At 39.9% G+C, this 21,524-nt stretch overlaps 1 protein-coding gene across 5 annotated transcripts in view; it reads right to left on the bottom strand.

The window, feature by feature from the left end:
- LOC140895598 (sodium channel protein type 2 subunit alpha) overlaps positions 1–21,524 on the bottom strand; it is a 132,177-nt gene that overhangs the window by 89,069 nt on the left and 21,584 nt on the right. For 3 of the 5 annotated variants that reach the window (XM_073305684.1, XM_073305681.1, XM_073305686.1), the window contains exons 2-4: positions 9,550–9,868; positions 6,231–6,348; positions 788–878 (exon numbers count right to left, since the gene is read on the bottom strand). In XM_073305684.1, coding sequence (XP_073161785.1) covers positions 788–878; positions 6,231–6,348; positions 9,550–9,816 — 476 coding nt within the window. In that variant the 5' untranslated portion in view covers positions 9,817–9,868. Of the gene's footprint in view, positions 1–787; positions 879–6,230; positions 6,349–9,549; positions 9,869–11,409; positions 11,496–12,361; positions 12,496–21,524 lie in introns of those variants that run through there. The other 2 variants (XM_073305683.1, XM_073305682.1) reach the window with 2 other exon arrangements.

Here is a 21,524-nt window from a genome sequence, read left to right as displayed (position 1 = left end):
TACACAGTACCAGTCATCCACAGAGCACCTGCTGGTGAGCTGTGGAGAGCTGGTTGTTCACAAAGTGCTGGATTGCCTCCTCCTATTTTCCAGCTGTTAAATCAAATGAAAAGAACTATAAATCCATGAAGTACTCTCCTACTATTATTTTTTCATATACTCAAATGCCTTAGTTATCACATGGATAGGGTGACCAGACAGCAAGTGTGAAAAATCAGGACAGGGAGGTGGGGTGGAGGTAATAGGCACCTAATAAGACAAAACCCCAAATATCGGAACTGTCCCTATAAAATCGGGACATCTCGTCACCCTACACAGGGATGTTGTTTGTCCATGGAAGGGAGGTCTGCCCAATTGTGAACAGGAGGCATGGTGGTCATGAGATGAACTCTCTATTGAAATGTTTATCACACAATGAAAAATATTGATAACCCACGATATGCAGAGAAGGGTCTAATTCCTGCCATCATTACATATACATAACTCCACTGAAATTAATGAGAAATCTGTGTATAAAAAGATTGATATGCAGATCTTGTTTGGCCCTACAAGCAGCTTTCTGCTCCCATGTAGACATGGGACAATAAAGAATGGAAGTTACGAATGACCTGTTAAGAAGGGAGGTCATTTATGGTCTTGAGTTAGAGTCACAAGAGATAGAGGAAACAAGCAACAATGTCACAGACTAGTTGTTGTCAATTCATATTATCCTAAACAACATAAGATCACTTACAGAAGCTCATATCACATTTTTTGAATATATTTAAAGAAAATGCATTTAACTTACTCTACATTCTTTGTCCATTCCGGAGGGTTACTCATAGTCATAAATACACAGTTGGTCAAAATAGTGCACATAATAAGCATGCTGAACAATGTAGATTATAGTCAAGGAACATACATCAGAAAAATCTCATCATAAAAAGAGTATCACATGAAGATCAACATTTAAGCAAATTTTCATGATCAGGAGCTATTAATCCCTTCACTACTCTGTTGATGCTCAAGGCAAAAGCCCTAAATATCTCAGAATTTTCTTAGTTGTTGCTTTACAGTTAAAAGAGAATAATCAGCCATTGAAATAAAAAAGTCTGACATAAAGAAAATTGAAGTTTTAGAAAGAGATGATAGATGATTTTTTAATAAAAAAGAGTGACTTGAGAAGGGGTGGACTGTAGTGCAATGGGATAATGCAACAATCTTTCAAGCCTGAAGATACGTACACAAATCTGATTTAGCTCATTAGTGTCAAACAGCTAAATTTATAGTTTCTTCCCAATATTGCTATGCTTCACAAAACCACAACATAATTTGGCACATTTTGCTGTCCCTGTTCAGGGCCTGAATATTACATATGTTGCAATGCAGGCCTATAAGACATTGGAAGAGAACACAGAGAAATTTGTCCCATACTTCAGGGGGAAGCCTGAATGACACCGGCTTGTGCTATATTTGGCTTTGATTATAATGTTTAAAAGATTTTGGACCAAATTCTGTTCTCACTAATTCTGATCCAGAGTAAACACTGAAGCAAATCCAAAATCACTACATTAACTTTGATGGAGTTGCTCTGGATTTAACCCATTCACTATCAGGAGAGATAAAACCCACCATTGTCCAATAAACATTAAAGTACACCAAAATGAAAAACATACAGACATATGATATATCAAATGGCCACACGGTGGCACCAAAATCTACAAAATGTTAAGAACATTTGTATTTTAGAGACTTTGAGAACTGCTTTAGCTTGTGGCCTATTACTAAAAACATAGGTGCAGAGGGTACTCCTGCTCAGGAATACCAGCATAAAGGCACAGCAAACACTATGATGTTCCCCTCATGGAGTTTCCTCTGCAATCTTTTGATAAGAAGTGAGGTTTCCAACAATACATTTCCTTCTTCCAAGGCAGAAGCTTAAGTTCTAGCTTCTAAATTACCCCTCCTTCTCTACTCCAGCCCTGTCACAGGATAGCTGGTCCCTGTGAATAGACCAGGCCGAGCTAGCCTGTGCGAGAACAGGTGGGCAACTCAGGCCAATTGAAGGGGACAGGGCTATACCTGGAGCAACAAAATACTGTTGGAGGACAAGAAGAAGGAGAGAGATGGGTGGGATAGGCTGTGTCTAGGGCTAGGAGCAGAACCAACTCCTGTGGTGGGGTCCTGGGAGCAAGGGGCCAGGTGTCCGGGAAGCCTTGGAGCTGCTGTTGCAGAAGGGTAACAGAGCTGGCTGAATAAGGACTGGCTAAGAAGGAAGCTGTCCAGGACTGGGAAGCTGGAAGAAGCAGGGTTACCAAAGGCCCCTGGGAGGGAAAGCTGTGGAACCCTACAACGAAGGCTGAGCTCAGGGAGTGGTTTTGTTTGTTTGTTTGATTTTGTATAGATGATAAACCTACTTAAAGGAGACGGTGTGAAAGTGAATACTTGCAAGCTGGAGAGAAGCTCTGCCAAGTCACAAGCCTCATGCACTCTCCTCCAGGCCCCAATCCCTCTCCCCCCACCAACAAATCGCCAGACTCACAGAGAGCCTTCTGCTGAGTTTAGAGAAAGATGAGCAGTGCTGTCCCAGAGGCAACTGACCACCACACGTTCTGCATGAGATTTCCATTCTGTGCATGGATACTAAGGGTACAATCAGTTCCTCTTATCTAATCATCATAAAATAATAATGGCTATTAACCCATTCATGCAAAACCACTTTGTCTTAGAGCATTGAGTTAAAACATTAATCTCAGTATGAGAATTGAAGTTTTTTGCAAAATAATTAACTTTTTAAATTCATTTAGCTAAAATTCCACTTACCAAGCAGCCACAAAAGAATCTCAGCTATGTTGCTATCACATAACTATTTAATGATGAGAACGACAGAAGTTCTATCCTGACAGTTTCAGAGTAACAGCCGTGTTAGTCTGTATTCGCAAAAAGAAAAGGAGTACTTGTGGCACCTTAGAGACTAACCAATTTATTTGAGCATGAGCTTTCGTGAGCTACAGCTCACTTCATCAGATGCATACTGTGGAAACTGCAGAAGACATTATATACACAGAGACCATGAAACAATACCTCCTCCCACCCCACTCTCCTGCTGGTAATAGCTTATCTAAAGTGATCATCAAGTTGGGCCATTTCCAGCACAAATCCAGGTTTTCTCACCCTCCGCCCCTCCCCACACACAAACTCACTCTCCTGCTGGTAATAGCCCATCCAAAGTGAACACTCTCTTTAAAATGTGTTTGATAATCAAGGTGGGCCATTTCCAGCACAAATCCAGGTTTTCTCACAGTGTTATAACTCCAACTATAATTCTGATGTCATTGAGCCCATCATTCCACCCACTTTCCTTAAAATCAAATTGTAACTGTAGAAATAAAATGCATAATAATGCCCTTGTCTGTGGTTTGCTTAGCAACAGAAAACTGTAAAAATATAAATATCCAAGGGGACAGAGGAGCAGTGTGCATGGTATATTGTTTTAAAGCAAACCTTGAAAGAGTTATTACAAACATGCACATGACTGCATCAAACCATTAGGATAAGGAGGACATGTTGCATTTAGGTAACTAGTCTATAGTTTCACTTTCCTACAAATAATATATAACATTGGCTTCCGTTCTGTGTGATGTCTTAGTATGCAATCCGCTGGTAAGATCACAACCACTAGGGAAATCTGTTTAAAACACGGAGACTGAAGAGTGTGTGAAGAGGTCAGTAAGTACCTTTATTTTAAAGTTTCCCCCCTATATTAAAGGTTTTACAAGGCTTTTCAATAAAAATAACAAAATAAAGAATAGAATAGAATAGCAACTACAAAAATCACAATCTCTAGTGTACTTTCTTCTTGCAACATTTAATATCTCTGCCGTCCGAACCATCATGCCAAGGCAGCACATAGCACCCCTTCCAAATCTTTCTGCTAATTTGCAATATTTGAAAGATCCCTTCTTCTCAGAATACTGTTTGCTATGATACCACAGAAATTCAAATCTGAAAGGAGCAGAAGACAAGGGGAAGCAACTCTGAGGAGTTTTTCAACTAATCTAAAATCATGTATTTTAAGAATTTTATACATTGATATATTGCACAGGGCTTACAAATGGTTTTTATAGAAATGCCTCCTAAAAGTTGCATGCCCCTACTGTATTGTTGCTTCTGAGAAGTGTCTCACCATCAGAGCAGAATGGAGAAATAACAGGAACATGTCTTTCCCGCACTGTAAGACACGTGTCCACCCTATTTTTTCATACTGTGTGATCCCAACTACCCACACCAAGATCAGCTCCATGATCCAAGAGAATTCCATACTGGGTTGAAAGGCGTGATATTACCAGCACCGTATTTAGTTACCTTGCAACCTGGAATGGGAGTACAAAAACTAGACATTGAGGGATCTTACAGTAATTTAAAAATAATTGACATGGGGCATTGAACACATTGAAGTTATTGAAGTTACTGGGTTTGTTATGCCAATTGCATGTTAGCTTTAATTAAAGAATGTCCTTTTAAAATCATGTGAGCATCTCCATATATATAGAACACAACTCTGAGAAACAATAGGAGTAACACTATGCACACACTTCAGGGCTCTGATGATATAGAGCAGTAGTTCTCAAACTTTTTTTTTCGCGGAGCACTTGAAAATTGCTGAGTGTCTCGGTGGACCACTTAATGACCTTTCCAAATGTTGTTTGTACTGTTAGCTAACTATTGTAAAGTGCTTTGGATAAAAGTGCTATATAAAAAAACTTTATAATAATTAACATTTTTTTGTTCTACAAATAAAAGCACACAACTCATTTTAATATCAGTAGTCTTACCTTTCTAATGCGATGGATGTGCCCTCTCTCCCCCACCGCAGCAGCCCCCGAGCTCGGGCTGGGAAGGAGGGGGGGTCTCTCCAACTCTCCCCCATCACAGCAGCCCCCGAGCTGGGGCTGGGAAGAAGGGGGGTCTCTCTGCTGCCACAGCAGTCACAGAGCTGAAGCTGGGAAGGAAGGCCATCTCTCCCCGGCAGCCACAGCCCTGGAGCTGGGGAAAGTTGCCTATTTCTCTGGCTGCCACAGCTATGCATGTCCCAAATTCCCTCCACCCCCTCTTCGCGGCCCACTGCCCCCTATCACCTACCCTCTATCCCCATAAGGCCACCACCTCACCTTACATATGCGTCTTCTCCAGGGTCCAGGCACCTAATTAGTGGAGGCACGCCTGTGTGGCTCCACTAATTAGGTGGGTGGCCCTTCGTTCTCTTGTGTGCAGCTGCCCAGGTGCACACTTTAGAGGGAACTATCCACGGACCACCTGAATGGAGCTCGCGGACCACTGGTGGTTCACAGAGCACAGTTTGAGAACATCTGATATAGAAGGACTCAAGTTTAACACTATAAGGTTCAATCTTGCAAACACACTGAGCACTTTGCTTACTACCCTGAGTAGAGCCACTGATGTCAAGGCACTCACTACTCAAGGTAGTGTTTGTAGGATCAGATCCATAGTTACTCCTAGATTCATATGATTTATATCTATTGTAGAAGAGAGACAGAGTCATATGTCGGGTTACTACCATTCAGTTTTTGAGCTTCTCTGTGCACCAGTCAGAATGCTCATGAACTACTTGAAGATTAAAATTAAAGTACCTCCAGAAATACAAGTACATAAAATGGCAATGGTTATAAGAAGCAAAATAATGATAAAAATACATATAGGACTGATAATTTATAATAAAACTCAGAATTTCAAGGAACCCTATTAACCTACTCTACTACAGTTGTGATCTGAATCAGAAAATGAAAAGGGGTAGAGAAATATTTTCTGCAGCAGTTCATGCAAGCTAAAACTGGGGATCAAAGATTATATATATATTTTTAATGCAAAGTGTTACTGAAGAATTGTAAAGCATTTTAAGCAACATACCTGGAGCATGTGAAAAAAATTACTGGAGAGGGGAATGGGCAAGTAAAATAAGTGGGTAATACAGGAGATGGAAGGAGAAAACATAAGGAAAGTGTGGTAAGGAGAAAAGAAGAGGGAGAGGATTCTGGCTTCTGATCTCACCAGAACAGCAGCAGAAACGAGAGAAAGGGGGGGTAGAGAGAAGAGAGAAAGAAAGTGGATGGAAAGAGCATTGTGGATCATACCTGTCCTGGGATGGCCTACCAGCTGATGATTTAAATACTAAAATAAAAGCAGCATTTTGTTCACTAATATTTTGAACCAACCACTTGAAAAAGGATATGAATGTACCAAAATTTTAATAGCTATTTTTCTAAGAGGATTGAAGGGAGTTAACATGTACACAGCAGAGGTGGCACTGAATCGGAAGATTGCCTTCCCTCTATTCAATACTATAAAAGTCTGAAAAAGAAAACAAAATGAAAAATTGTATTTAGAAAATATGTACAGTGTGGACTCTCATACTGAGCATCACTTGTGCTTCATCGTTTTTTAGAATTAGCTGAATTCTGCTCTCATTTACACCTCTGCAGACTCAATGACTTCATGTCTAGTTCACCTAACATGCAAGACAGCCTCCAACTGAATTTCTACAAGTAGAATCGTATGAAAACATTTCAACAGCATTATTTAGAAAATACAAATATTCTATGTCTTATTTGACAGAGGACAAAATGTTCTCTAAGTGTACACACCATTTGATATTTGTGTACTGGTGCCTATCTTATAATGCATATTAAGATATGCTAAACATAATTTTTATACATTCATTAAAACTTCAGAATTCCCTACAACAGGTATCTGCAGTATGGTGTCATCCATATAAGGAAATGGTGGGGTGGAGTGATAAACAATGATGGCCTGATTTTTCAAAGGTGTTTTGTAAACCTTATCTCCCATCAAAATAAATGGAATGGAAGATACTCAGTGCCCTTGAAAAAGAGGCCTCAGGTTTTTAAAAACCACGCACTGTATGGACATGATATGGCATATTCAGATTTTCCTCTCATGCACAAAGTTAATTTTTTTCACAAAAAAAGTAGAACTAAAATTTTTTATTCTTTTTTATATTTATCATGAGGCTTTTTTGGCCATGAATACCTCTACCTTTCATTTTTAACGATTTAAAAGCTTATCTGTGCTACCTAATTAGCACACAGAATTCAGTGAAGATTTGTGTTTCAATTCCTACCCTCTGCCCACAGCTTCAGTAATAGGTTATATATTTTGATTGTGTTAAAATGGCATTTATAAATGGAACAGCTTTGAATGAAAATATTTTCTTAAAACCAGAGAAGCCAAGAAGGCTCAACCTTTTATTCAACGCACCTTATACACCTAAGTCTCTGAAACATTTATATTCCACATACACATGGGGCCAAACTAAGACGGTCTCTGCTCAGGCAAGCTCAGAGGTGGGAGAGGCTTGAGCTGCTTTCCTCCCGATGGAGGAGAAAGCCATACTGTGAATATCTGTGCTCCTTGACTGTAACAGAGACTTCTTTGCACTGCAGGCAGCACTGGACATGTCGAAAGGGACATAAACCAGTAGTATCGCCAGTGGCCCCACTGCATCAGCTAGGATGGGAGGGCAGCACTTGAGGAGGGCATGCTATGCTTTATGTACAGGTATAGTAAGTGCTGCTGCTGTATCCCTGGAGGCATAGTACTTCCCTCCACCAGAATGAAGGCTACAACTTTTAAACCACACACTGATTCTCACCCCCAGCCCTCTGCTGACTCCCAGAACCATATTTTAGTCCTTAATGAGGCTTTATTTTGGTCCTCAGTACACTTGGAATTTCATTTGCTTTTCACCACATTTTTGACCCCTTCTCTCCTTGTTTCCCTTGGGACTTCATCCCTTTATTTCAGGAAATTCTGGCTGAAATCCTGAGCTCCTCACAAACTTTCTACTGCCCTTACTCAGACAAATTCTTATTGAAGCCATCATTTGTGTGATGCAAGCTTGCTGACACACATTTATGAAAGGAAAATGGAGCCTGACCTAAATGTACAAAACTCAAGGAAAATCAGTGAAAATTTACAAAAAATTCTGATCATAATGCATAAACTTGTAAAGCATTTAAACCACCATAGTTCAGAAAAATAACCTGGTCTGCAACATCACTATCCCATGGCCAATTGTGAAACTGTTTTAGCAATTAGAAAGAGGCAGCTATCCCATTTTCAGTATTAATAGCAATAATTACTTTTCTGATGTCTAAAGCATAATGATCTTGAAGATAAGTTTCAGATCTCGAACGGTGAGTCCTACATCATTTTTAGTGGAGAACTGAGGGGGGAAAAAACCTAGCAGCTGGCGCCAAATCCTGCTTGCCTTACTCCCAGACTTCAACGGGACTAGTTACTGGAGTAAGGCAAGCAGAATATGATCCTAAATCAAACAACTTCATTTTCAGATATAACTCTCAGTTTAGCCACAGCATGAAGTGTTTGTCAACATGTGAACTTTCAGAACACAACACTGAGCAAATAAAGACACATATTTCTTCTTAAGGCTTCTTTCTATCTGTCTTAAGCTCATCTCATCATTATATTGCTATGGTTTCAGAACTGAAAATGGCTAATGGGGATTGATATAGTTCCTTGGTTTGCTCAGTTAATGTATGACTCTTAATAGTGATTGGTTTTTTGTTTTTGTTTTTAGAGAGTACTAGTTAATTCTCAAGGGGAATATATTTCCATATACAGCAAAAAATCCTGAAGACAGAAAATTCCATGAATTTCAGCTAGCAGAGTTTACTCTGGCTTATCCTATGATGGAGCGGGTTTTTCTGTTGTTGGAGTATGTACAGTGCACGGCCCGAAACCTGAAGATCTGGGACATCAGAGGAAACAGGGCCTCGTATTTCTGTATTTCTCTGCCTGGCTCCAATGGGACATATTACAGGATTATGCAAAAATTTTACCTTTCTATATTTCTATTTCAATAACATATTTTTAAAGAGTATAATAAGAAGTTTTTATGTTATGAATACTCCAGCAAGGAGCCCTACCTCTTCCCATATTTCCCTACCTCTTTGACTGCAAGCTCTCCTTTGAGCCCTCTATTACAGCAACCTTATTCTGGATAAGGAACATGCTTCAAAGACTAACAGTCCTTCACCCAAACTATCTAGGAAGAAGATACAATGTCTCTGTAGATTACAGGGTGAGGAGGAATGCATTAGGAGCACACTGGTATACTATCTCTGCCTAACGCCTTGCCCCGACAACCCAAAGCAATGAGAGAATGGATCAGGAATAAAACCTAAGTTTTCCACATAATAGTGAAGAAAACAAGCAAGAGGGCCATTCAAGGCAGCTTTTCAGTGGATTTCATAATGAAAACACTGACATCCTTAAATGACAATTTCACATACAGATACAATAAGAGTGAAATGCCAGAATAAACCAGGGGCCTGATCCTGTAAACATGTTTTACTGGATGCAGTGCCAAAGAAGTCAACCATTGGAGCACTACATCTGGGTTGGGCCCAAAGTAGTGGAAAAAAGGGAGTCCTGCAGAGGGTCTATATCATTTTAATACTCTTAATCTCTAACAGGAACATCTTAACTGCAGTCTTAACAAACACTCACTTTTTTATTGATATAATATGGGTCCAGATCCTCCAAGGGCTCAGACACCATTCCTGGAGGTATGTCGCCGTAAATAAATGGCAGTGTCTTTCCTGCCTCCAGGTCACTGTTTGGTTTTGGTCCATTTTCATCATCATCATCTTTACGTTCTTGTTTAGACTTCTTAGCTTTTTCTTCAGCAATACGTTGTTCGATAGCTGCAAGTGACTCTCTCGTGAAATAGTGGAAGCTGTCAGGTCCTGGTGGTACCAGCACTGATTGTGCCATCTTTTCATCCTGCACCTCTTAATTACCGTTTAGCCTCTCACATAAAAAAGTGCTAAAAATATAAAAACACAGAAAAATATTAGACTACCACCACACAAGCAATTTAAATTGATATACCTTCGTATCACTGTCTGTAGGGCAATTTATTAAATAGGATACTTATATGAGAATGAGGTGTTGTGAAATTGATCCATTCATTCGTTTTTCTTTCAAGATAGGGCATTTAACTTTTCATTTGGTCTCTTTTAGATGTCTGGAAAAATAACAAACCTTTAAAACTGTAGTTTAAAATTAATTTATTGCTTATGAAAAGTGATGAACTGGCAGCTATAGAGAGTGTATAAACTAATTTAAAAAGTAAATAGAAAAATTGTTTCTTTTCTTTCTCCCCGAAAAATGTTGTGACCATTCTAATGAATGAGATAGTTACTGGGTAGTATAAAAGGATGTTTTCCCGCACACTCACTGAAATAAATTAACAGTTAAAAGAGTGTTTATTATGTGGTGTCGGGTGGTGGGAGCATCCAGCACAATTGCCCTTTTAACACTACCACCATGAAAGGTCTTATGTCAGACCAACCCTCCCTCTGTGAGAAGGTGTGGCTTCCTCAGTATCTCATCATTGACACTGAAAGCATCAGCCAGAAGGATGCTTGATAGAGTGTTAGGTGCTCCCTCTTTTCAGGGACAAGCATGTTGGCTTCACAGATTAGGGAGCAAGGAACCAGGCTTAAGTACCTGAACGCAAATCCCCTTTCTGGTAACATATCATGTGCTGAAAGAATTTCTGTGTTAAATCCAAATTGGTCTTCGCTACGAAACATTCTTAGACCCTTTATTATCTGTTGCTATCTTTAAATTGTGTATATTTTGCGTAATCTTCAGAACTGAGAGCAGAACCATCTTCTTTTAAAGCCACCTTATACTTCTGCCGAAAATGACAAATGGAAAATATTTCCAATGCAGAGATACTATGATCTGAAATAATGAATGTAATCTGTGCATTTGACAATTTTCCCAAGATTTTTTATCTGAATGGGGAAATTATATTATCCATGTAATAAAACTGCAAATGTAAATCAAGATTAACAGCTTCAGTGCCAGATGATATACCAGAAAAGCAATTATCAACTTAAAATGATGTGACAACCTGAATTTTCCTGCACAATCTGTTTTTTCATTTCCCTACTAAGTACACATAGACTTTTCCGACTCCACCACAGCTGCAGCAACTTCATGTTTTCAGAGCTATCTGAATAGAAGCTAACACCATGTCTAATTCTCCATTCTTCCGTCCTCACCATACTCATACCCATCTCCTCCAAAACACACACACAGCCATGCTGCAACTTCTGCAGGTACATCTGTGAAACATGCTCTCCTACTGCAGTCAAATTCACCTGGTGCATCCTGCCATGGATGTTTTGGAGAAAATTGCTGTTGGAACACATGTATAGTTTGGTGGCAGCAGAAGGGTTAATTATGAAAATGAAAGGGGTCCTACTGCAGAATCCTTACAGATTTTATTGTTAATGATAGAAAAAGACAGAATGCTCTCTAAACACTATAGGTTACAATTTAAAAATGCATTACCAGTATAGAACCTTGCACCTGTGTGGATTTGGAACGACATCATGAAGAATGCAGCTAAAATTCCATCATGCCTTTTTCTTTTTTCTTTTTAATTCTCCTTCAACAGACCACACCTAACTTCCTGCTAAAGGATCCTGGTTATTGAAGTAAAAACTGGCATTTCCTGTGCAAGAGACTACTAGCTGCTGTAATTGTTACAACCATTAGATGGCATTCATATATGATCACAAGACATTTCTGTAAGATCACAAGACATTTCTGTAAGAAACCAACTGCAGAATTCAACTAGAAACTTTTGATACTCAATCACTTGCTTAACCTGAGGCTTTTGGATTGAAACTCTGGCTTTTACAGAATCTTTCCAGTCTTCATGACTCTCTAAACTCATGCAACATCTGTTGATGCTGAGGTCACAGATATTAAAAGTGCGAAAATTACACTGATCAAAAGAGAGGAGGGATAGAGAAACGGGTGTTGCCCAGGCTGGCTGCAACTACGGCAGTTCTTGAGACCTATGGTAGTCTAGATTAATTGAAAGTAAGGGATACATAATTTTTCTAATGAATTAGATATATTTGATGTCTTTTCAATACAAGCAGCAGAGAAATGCAGCCGTTGGGTGCAAATTGCCGGTAGAGGGTGGCAGGTATGGGAGCTCAGTACTGCACTGAATCTATGTGCAGGTATGCAGCCAGGATTTACAGTGCAAGATGCAGAAGCAGGAACCTCAGAAACTCGACCCCGAGGCAGCCCACTGAGTAATCCCCTTTGGGCCCCACTCCAAATGCTACCTTATTTCCTTTTCCTTTTCTCTCTCCTGCTTTCTCTGGATTTTCTATTCTTAACTATTTTTGTTTTTATTTATTTTTTTCATTTACTCACCTGGCTAGCTATCCTTTCCTTATCTCTTCACCACTATGTTCTATCACTCACTTTTTACACCCATACTTACCCATATCCATTCTCTCTCAAGCACTCATTCATTCGTTCTTTCACTCCATATCCATTTCATTATCCAGCAGCTACCGCTTTTCTCTTGGGTTGTGAAGAGGAGCCCAAAGAACAGTGGACCACTGCAATTTGAGGCTGGAATGGAGAAGGGAGGAGTAAGAAAACCATGAGGCACAGGAAAAGCCCACTCCTGTGACCTTGACAGACGGAGTCAGGAGGGAGGGAAGCATGAAGCCACGCTGCAGCTTTAGGGGAGGAGGATTATGAGACAGAGCCCCAGATTCAGAAGAGATGCCACTCTGGGGGAAAGGGTACAGAGGCTCTAGCAAGAGCCATTTACTCAGGTAGTAGGGAGAAAAGGAGAGAAAGGTGTCCAGAGTTTCAGGAGGAGGAGTGGAAGAAAAATAGCTGTGTGATTTTTTACTGTGGTCCAGAGCCCAAGGGGAGCCACTGCAGTAACTCATGCACTGTGTGCAATCTCATCATCAGAGTATTAGGTAACAAAATAAAATCCCAGAGGGGTCAAGGCTGTGTCATTGTTCAGCACAGCAGTGCTCAGAACGAGGGAAGCTCTCTAGCTAGGCAAGGGTTGATGTGCAGGTGTGGTAGAGGCATACCACCCCAAGCTTAAGACAATTGCTTTAAGTATTCCCCCAGCAGCAGCCCTGTGTGTTCTAGGTCTCAACAAATAACAATGTATCTGTCTTGATTATTTCACTTTGCTTTAGACTACAATTTCCCACCAATACACCTTTAATTATTCTTTAAATACATAATTTAAACCATGCAAATGTACAACTCAAATAGTAACTATCCATAAATACAGTTAATATGCTTAATTCAAAGACATCACACATTAAATACTTTAAGTCATGAGATTTCTACTATAGCGTCTAATGTCATGTGGATTATATACATACAATACATAGATATGTATATGTATACATAAAAGCTCAAATAACCCAAATACCTCAAAAGCTTGCCTAATCCACACAGTTCGGGTAAGAAGTCTGATTCCATCATTATTGTAATGTAAGATAATAAGCACCACAAAACTAAGCAGGAATGCTATTCTCCCTCTGCAAAGGCCATCCTGTATCCTGAAGAACAAAACAACACACATGTACAGAAAGGAGTGATATATACACAATGAAGATATGAGAAAAAAGGGACCAAGCGACACACAGAAGAAGAAAATAGTGAGAGACAAGTAAAAGGACACAGAAATAGCAAGCAAGATGAACAAAATACATTTGCAATACTAGAAAGAAGATGACCGAAAGCCTTGATCCTGCAGTTGACAAGAAAATCAGTAGGGAATACTCATAGCAGTAAACAATCTGATTGGATAATAGACTTTAAAAAGTGTGGATGTTATATTAGTAGTTAATTTGCAAAAGTTGCATAAAAAAGTTGAGATGTGTGATTTTTATTGTACTAACGTAGGGATTTGAGATTCTATGGCACCACAACCCAAGCTCTAACATCTGCATGCATAGGTTAAAAAAGGGGCAGTGGAGACAGAGAGAGAGAAAGAAACAATGGCAAAGTGTGAAGTGAAGTGAAAGGGCACTGTGGAGTGGACAAGAGGGCAGCAAGTACAGCACAATGTATGCTGCACTACAAAGAACTATATAGGGAGTAGAATACATTAGTACAGCCTGGATGTGACAAAGATAGGGATGACCACTGGAAGAGCTGTATCTGAAAATAATGGGCTGACGCTGCAGAGAAGCTGGAGATGGTAATAGCCACCTAATATCTTGATTGAGTTTATAATTAACCATACCTAAGATAGATAAGATCAGCAACAAACAAATGTAGACCTCAATCAAATAAAAAATACAATATAACCTACATGTACAAATTTTTTAAGTATACGTAAAACCACACAAAATGTTAATGGAGAATGAAAAGTTGTTATGATAAGATAGTAGCCAGGCTTGATCACTGTCTCAACATAGGCCTCCAGGTCAAAGGAGCAGCCAATGATGAACTCCATGAACATCTGTCTCACTAGTGATATCTACCCACACTCCCTAAAAAGTGGGCATTTCACATGCAAACTTCTGAAAATGTCCTTAAAATGCTTCTTCTTGACCATAAATATCACTTGTGTTTTGTCTTTTACTCATTCAGAGAAAAAATCATCCCTGTGCTGAGGGCCCACACAAGGGGTAGAATTTAAGTGGAGCATAAGTGATGCTCAGAGCCTTGTGTAGGAGCTCTGCACTGGTGTGAATTTCACCCTCTGATAAGGTAGATTTGAGAGAACCCTGTCATTCTTTTTCTGACATCCTAGGAGCATTCGGCACTCCAGCTAAATTAATCCTGGCTAATGAACCCTCAAGAAAAACAAATTACCAGCTTTTCCCGCAGGGACAGCTAAAAAATAACTACGTCCATTAAATGTAAAAGTGGAGAATTTAAATGCACAATTCAGCAAATTCAAAAATCAATGTTCCTATGAGCACAGCAACCATGTTGCACATAAATTGTAATTCTTACCACCACTGTGCTGTAGTATTTCTCATACACAATTTTTTCTATATTATTAGATACAAATATGAAGCATGTTCAAGGATCCTAGAGTATGTACTATACTGTGCATGCTTTACAGAGTCAATTAAAGTCATTTATATGTAAAGTATAGAATAAACCATATGTTTAAAATGGAATTTCTTCTGTCTTTATTTTTTTTAAGAAAAAATATTTTACTCTTCTGGACTTTGAAGCTTAGATGGCTTCAGAAAACTGGCAAATGTAATTCATTTATCTAACTTTTTGGGTAGAATGGCACAGCCATTTCCCATATCTTAGGAGGTCTACATGAGAGTTCCTCTTTTTCAAATCTTAAAAGCCATGTAGCTAACAAGGAACATCACACTGGTGCTCCCCCTGACAACGTTACAAAATATGTAGTAGATCTACCTGCAGGGTCTCAGCCAACAGTTCCTGTGTGTCCACTTGCTTTGACCAGCACACTTTATAAACAGCCAGATTGCAACCCCTCTTACTCACGTTTGACTGATGGCTCAACAAAGCGAGGGCATCACAATCTGGCCCAATGTGCATGCCCTTCATAGCCCTTTTATACCTTCAGTACACTTTTGATTAAACAATTAAGTTAACCCCATGCACGCATACGCAGTACAGTCTTCATTAGTCAGGCATTTTTAAAGCTTAGAAACATTTTCTAAGCAAAATATACTGTACATATATAGTGTGAGATTTTGAAAGGATCAAAACTTGGTCAAATCAAAACCATATATTATCAGAACACATTAAGAAACTTCTCCCCAATGAAGTCTATTTCCATGTCAAATTTCAGTTTTTTACCTTCAGCTGTTTCTTTAAAACATAGTCATTTTTTTTACATTGGGAAAAGTACATATATTTCTAACACTCTCTCATATTTAAAATGGCTGAACAGTTTTTACTTAAACTTTCCAAACATTCGCCTTTAAGAAGAGTGAAAGTGTGGCCAATTTCAATTCCAGAAGTAAAAGCTCCACAAAATTACGTGCAACTGAAATAGGGTATGGCATGAAAATAATTATGCAACTTTAACCAAAGTGTAGGGTCACTGCAGTTCCTACTATAATTTACAATGCAGCATGTTAATGTTACTCTAAAAACCTTAATCTTCAAAATGCCTGAGTTTTGTGTGTTTAAATTCTCAACCTTAATCTTGCATTGACAGTTTGTTTTTTTACTTAATTTTCTCATTCCTCATTCTTAAAAGAGAAAAAAAAATCAAAAAAGTAGAAGAAGGAATGAGAATTTTTAATTATGTTCCCTTCGTATGTTAGATATTCAGTCAAATACACTGACACCTTAAGGAAGTGCTACAATCTCTTCCTTTACATACTGTGACGAGCATGTGTTGCATTCAGAAACTAGGTGTGGCTGGTATTACAGGTTTGTCACATTACAGGTGGCTCACAGGACAGCCCAGAAAAGAGGAGGAATTGAAGGAACGGGGTGAGCCTCTGGGGGGTTTATGCTTCTGACAGAGTTTTGAGGAAGATGGGAGATAGATTGCAAGCTTGTCAAACGTGGTTGGAGGGTGAGATCAGAGGGGGGTCATGAGTCTGGAACACGAACAAACAAAGGGTTGGAGACTTGTCACAGGCCACCTGCAAATGGGATTATGACCATATTATGGGTGTCTAATTCTACGCACAAACTTCCATGTTCTGTTCTCACCTCAGGGTGTGCTGGCCTGGGGTGGGAGAGCCTTGGTGGGTTGTGGGGGATAAGGTCAGGCCTGAAACAGGCTCCCAGCACATTCTGTCACAGCTTCACTTTACTCCCTTTGGCCTCTCTCATCCCCCCTCTCCCGGGTGTTGCCCACGCAACCTGTTGTCTTCTCCTTCTCTTCCATGCTGCCATCTAAGGAGCAGATGGAACAGACAGTAAAGGACAGAGTTGCTCTGCCTTCATGGCCAGCATCTGGCTCCACAGTGATCCACTGTGGCCAGGAAGAATAATTGCAGGAAAAATTCTGTTCAGTCCCTGTAACCCCACTGCATGCATGAGATCCCAGCAGTGCACTGTATGAGAGAATGCATAACACTTGGCATCCCTGCCTAAGGGAGGGAAGTTGGAAGCTGGGAAGCTATTTTTTGAGGAAAGCCAGGGATCAGGTCAGCCCGTGGCATGAGTTACAACAGCCTCGGGATTGCTGTTACATTGGGTGCAATGGTCCCTAAGGGGACCAGGATCACCATTGGCCCTCTAAGTATCCTTTATGCCAGGCAGGTGGCCTCCAGCAGGAGCAGGTGGCATATGGCCAACTCTAGGCTAGGTGGAGGACTTTACTAAGTAAGGAAAATACCAAATTACCCTGTAAGGAAAGTTTAATGGCCTCAATTGCAAGAGTTATTTTAGCGCTATGTATGCCAGGTTCCTGTTACTACAGCATTAAGAAAATAACCCAATTTACCGAAATTAAACAAGGCTAGATGCCTGTTATGAATTCTTGCATCAGATAAGTGTATTTCACTATTATGGTTACAGAAACAAGTGTCTAAAACAATGTGGTGAAAAGAAGAAAAGAACCAGAAAAAACAAAGGTAAAATCTGTATGGGTTTAAAGACTAAACTATTTGAGGAAAGGCAGACCAAGTGGAATAAACTGATAAAAGTGTATTACTACAACAGCCATATTATAACAAGTACTGTCTCATCTCTGGTTATCCTTTATCTTGTATATCTGGCACCCTCACTTTTATCATTTACATAAGAAACCGTCTTTTTCTGTCAACAATTCTATTTATCTTTAGTTCAAAGTCAGTAAACAAAAAGAGGCTGCACAGAACCCCGCCAATCAGGAAAGGGCTCACTGGGAGAGCCAATCAGGAGAAGGCTTACTGGAGCAGCCCATATATATAAAGGGCTGCTCAGGTGAGCAAAAGGCAAGCCTCCCTGGAGGGCAAGGGGGAAGGACTGTCTGCCAAGGGGCGGGGCGGGGCGGGGCGGGGCACGGCACGGCACGGCACGGCAATGGAGCAATAGGGGAACTCTTGGCTGATGATGACTAGACTGAGGCCCTAAAGCAAGGGCAGGGAAGGTGCTAGGGCTGGGGGAAGTGGCCCAGGGAAAGTAGGCAATGTGAATAGGAGGAGGGGCAGTAAGTGTCTACCAGCTATAAGGTCCTTGCCCCACCCCCCCTCCACACACACTCTTTCCCCCTACTTGCCAATGAGGAGAATGGCCTAAATCCAGACTGCATTTTGGCCCTGAAGCCAGGGGCTAGACTAGAGATTGCAGTTGGCCGCTGAGGCAAGTGGAAGGACTGAAGTCCGGGAGTCACATGGGTCGAGATGGTGGAGGAAGTGGAATTAATGGTGAGTGAGACACTGCTACTAAAAGGTGCCCTGGTGGTCCAAGAGAGCAAATTCCCAGCATGACCAGTAGGAGGTGAGTCAGCAAGGCTACAAAAGTCCTTTGGTTTCTGCATAGCCTGAGCAGAGTGAGGCTATGCTGAGTCCTTGTGCAGTTAATAAAATGTGATGTGACTTCTCTCCTGCCAAACCTGACTCCTGAATGCTTATTTAAACATTACTGTTACAAACATATGAAGGTATTTAGGATTGAAGCCCCATATCAGTCTTAACTATAGCACAGTTACAAGAAATTCCACCGTGAATAATTTTTATCTTTTGGGAACAAGGGTATTATGCAGATATAAGATTTTAATATCATTGTAACACCCAATCAGTGGTTCTGGGCAACTAACATTAATCATAGTTCTGGTCTGAAAAGTGACTGTGATGTTGTGTAGTTACACATTTTTTATGTCACACTGATTTTTAGATCACTACTGCTCAGTTTACAAGTAAAATTATACATGAACATAAGAATGGACATACTGGTCAGACCAACGGTCCATCTAGCGCAATATTCTGTCTTCTGACGGTGGCCCGTGCCAGATGCTTCAGAGCAAATGAACAGAACAGCGCAATGTATCAAGTGATCCATCCCGTCATCCAGTCCCAGCTTCTGGCAGTCAGTGGTTTAGGGACACCTGGAGCATGGGATTGCATTCGATCATCTTGGCTAATAGCCATTGATATCTCTGTCCTCCATTAACTTATCTAATTCTTTCCTGAACCCAGTTATACTTCTGGCCTTCACAACATCCCGAGGCAACCAGTTCCACAGCTTGACTCTACATTGTGTGAAGAGGTACTTACTTATGTTTGTTTTAATTCCTAATGCCTATTAATTTCATTGGGTTACCCCTGGTTCTTGTATTATGTGAAGGAGTAAATAACCGCTATCATATCCCCTGCTTATTCATCTCTTTTCTAAGATGGACAGTCCCAGTCTTTTAAATCTCTCCTCATACGGAAGCTGTTCCATATTCCTAATCACTTTTTTTCTCTGTACTTTTTTTTCAATTCTGATATCTTCTTTGAGATGGGGCAACCAAAACTACATGCAGTATTCAAGTTGTGGGTGTACTATGGATTTAGATAGAGGCATTATGATATTTACTGTCTTATTACCTATCCCTTTTCTAATGATTCCTAACATTCTGTTAGCTTTTTTGACTGCCACTGCACATTGAACAGGTGTTTTCAAAAAACTATCCATAATGACTCCAACATCTCTTTCTTGAGTGGTAACAGCTAACTTATGCCCCATCATTTTGTATATATAGTTGGGATTATGTTTTCCAATGTACATTACTTCACATTCATCTACATTAAATTTCATCTGCCATTTTCTTGCCCAGTCACCCAGTTTTATGAGATCTCTTTGTAACTCTTCAGTCAGCTTTTGACTTAACTGTCTTGAGTAATTTTTTATTATCTGCAAAATTTGTACCTCACTGTTTACCCATTCTTCTAAATCATTTATGAATATGTTGAACAGCATAGGTCCCAGTACAGATCTTTGGGGAACCCTGCTTTTTACCCCTCTCCACTGTGAAAACTTACCATTTATTTCTACCCTGTTTTCTATCTTTTTAACCAGCTACTGATCCACGAGAAGACATTGTCTCTTATCCCATGACTGCCTACTTTGCTTAAGAGCCTTTGGTGAGGGACCTTGACAAAGGCTTTCTGAAAGTTCAAGTACACTATATCCTTTGGATCACCCTTATCCTCATTTGTTGACTCCCTCATGATTTCCCTTTACAAAAGCCGTGGTGGCTCTTCCTTGACATATCATGTCCATCTATGTATCTGATAATTCTGTTCTTTACTATAGTTTCCACCAGTTTGCCTGGTACTGAAGTTAGGCTCACAGGTCTGTAATTGCAAGGATAGCCTCTTCAGCCTTTTTCAAAAATCGGCATCACATTAGCTATCTCCAAGTCATCTGGTAGAGAGACTGATTTAAGCAATAGGTTACATACCACAGTTAGCAGTTCTGCAATTTCATTTTCTGCAATTTGAGTTTCTTCAGAACTCTTGGGTGAATACCATCTGGTCCTGGTGACTTATTACTGTTTAATTTATCCATTTGTTCCAAAACCAAATCTACTGAAACCTCAATCTAGGTCAGTTCCTCAATTTGGAAGAGAAAGAATGGTTAAAAAGAATGTTTCAGGTGTGGGAATCTTCCTCACATCCTCTGCAGGGAAAGCCAATGCAAAGAATTAATTTAGCTTTTGTGCATCACCTTGTTTTCCTTGAGTGCTCCTTTAGCACCTCTATCGTCCAGCGGCCCCACTGATTGTTTGAAAGGCTTCCTGATTCAGGTGTCCTTAAACATTTTTTTTTGCTGTTAGTTTGTGTCTTTTGCTAGTAGCTCTTCAAATTCTTTTTTTAACCTACCTAACTTGACTTGACAGAGTTTATGTTCCTGTCTGTTTTCCTCCATAGAATCAGATTTCCAATTTTTCAAAGATGTCTTTTTGTCTCTAACCCCCTCTTTTACTCTGTTTTGTCATGGCGGCATTGTTTTTGTTCTCTTACTGGTATTTTTAATTATTATTTTCGGTATACATGTAGTTTGAACCTCTATTATGTTTTTAAAAGGTTTCCATGCAGCTTGCAGGTATTTCACTCCTGTGACTGTTCTTTTTAATTTGTGTTTAACCCGTCTCCTCGTTTTTGTGTAGTTCCCCTTTTTGAAGTTAAATGGTATTGTGGTGAATTTCATTGGTATTTTTCCCCCTACAAGGGTGTTCAATTTAATTACATTATGGTCATCATTCCTGAGTGGTTCAACTGTACACCTCTTGGATGAGATCCTGTGCACCACAACGTACAAAATCAAGAATTGCCTCTTTCCTTGTGGGTTCCAGCGCTAGCTGCTCCAAGAAGCAGTCATTAATGGCACCTAGAAATTTTAACTCTGCATCCCATCCTGAGACGACATGTTGCCAGTCAATATGGGGATAGTTGAAATTCCCCATTTTTATTGGGTTTTCTATTTTTGTAGTTCTCTAATCAAACTGAGCATTTCACAATCATCACCATCCTGGTCAGGTGGTCGGTAATATATTCCTACTGCTATATTCTTATTATTCAAGTATGGAATTTCTATCCATAGTGATTCTATGATACTGTTTGATTCATTGAAGATTTTATTACATCTGTCCTTATGCCTTCTTTCACATCACTGCCACTCCCCCACCAGCACGACCTACTCTGTCATTCTTATATATTTTGTACCCTGGTAATACCATGTCCCATTGATGT

The sequence above is a fragment of the Lepidochelys kempii genome, chromosome 11 (genome assembly GCF_965140265.1).
Source record: "Lepidochelys kempii isolate rLepKem1 chromosome 11, rLepKem1.hap2, whole genome shotgun sequence".
In the NCBI taxonomy this organism is placed as follows: domain Eukaryota; kingdom Metazoa; phylum Chordata; order Testudines; family Cheloniidae; genus Lepidochelys; species Lepidochelys kempii.
The sequence above is the reverse complement of the archived record's forward strand: the minus strand, read 5'-3'. Positions and strand labels throughout refer to the sequence as shown.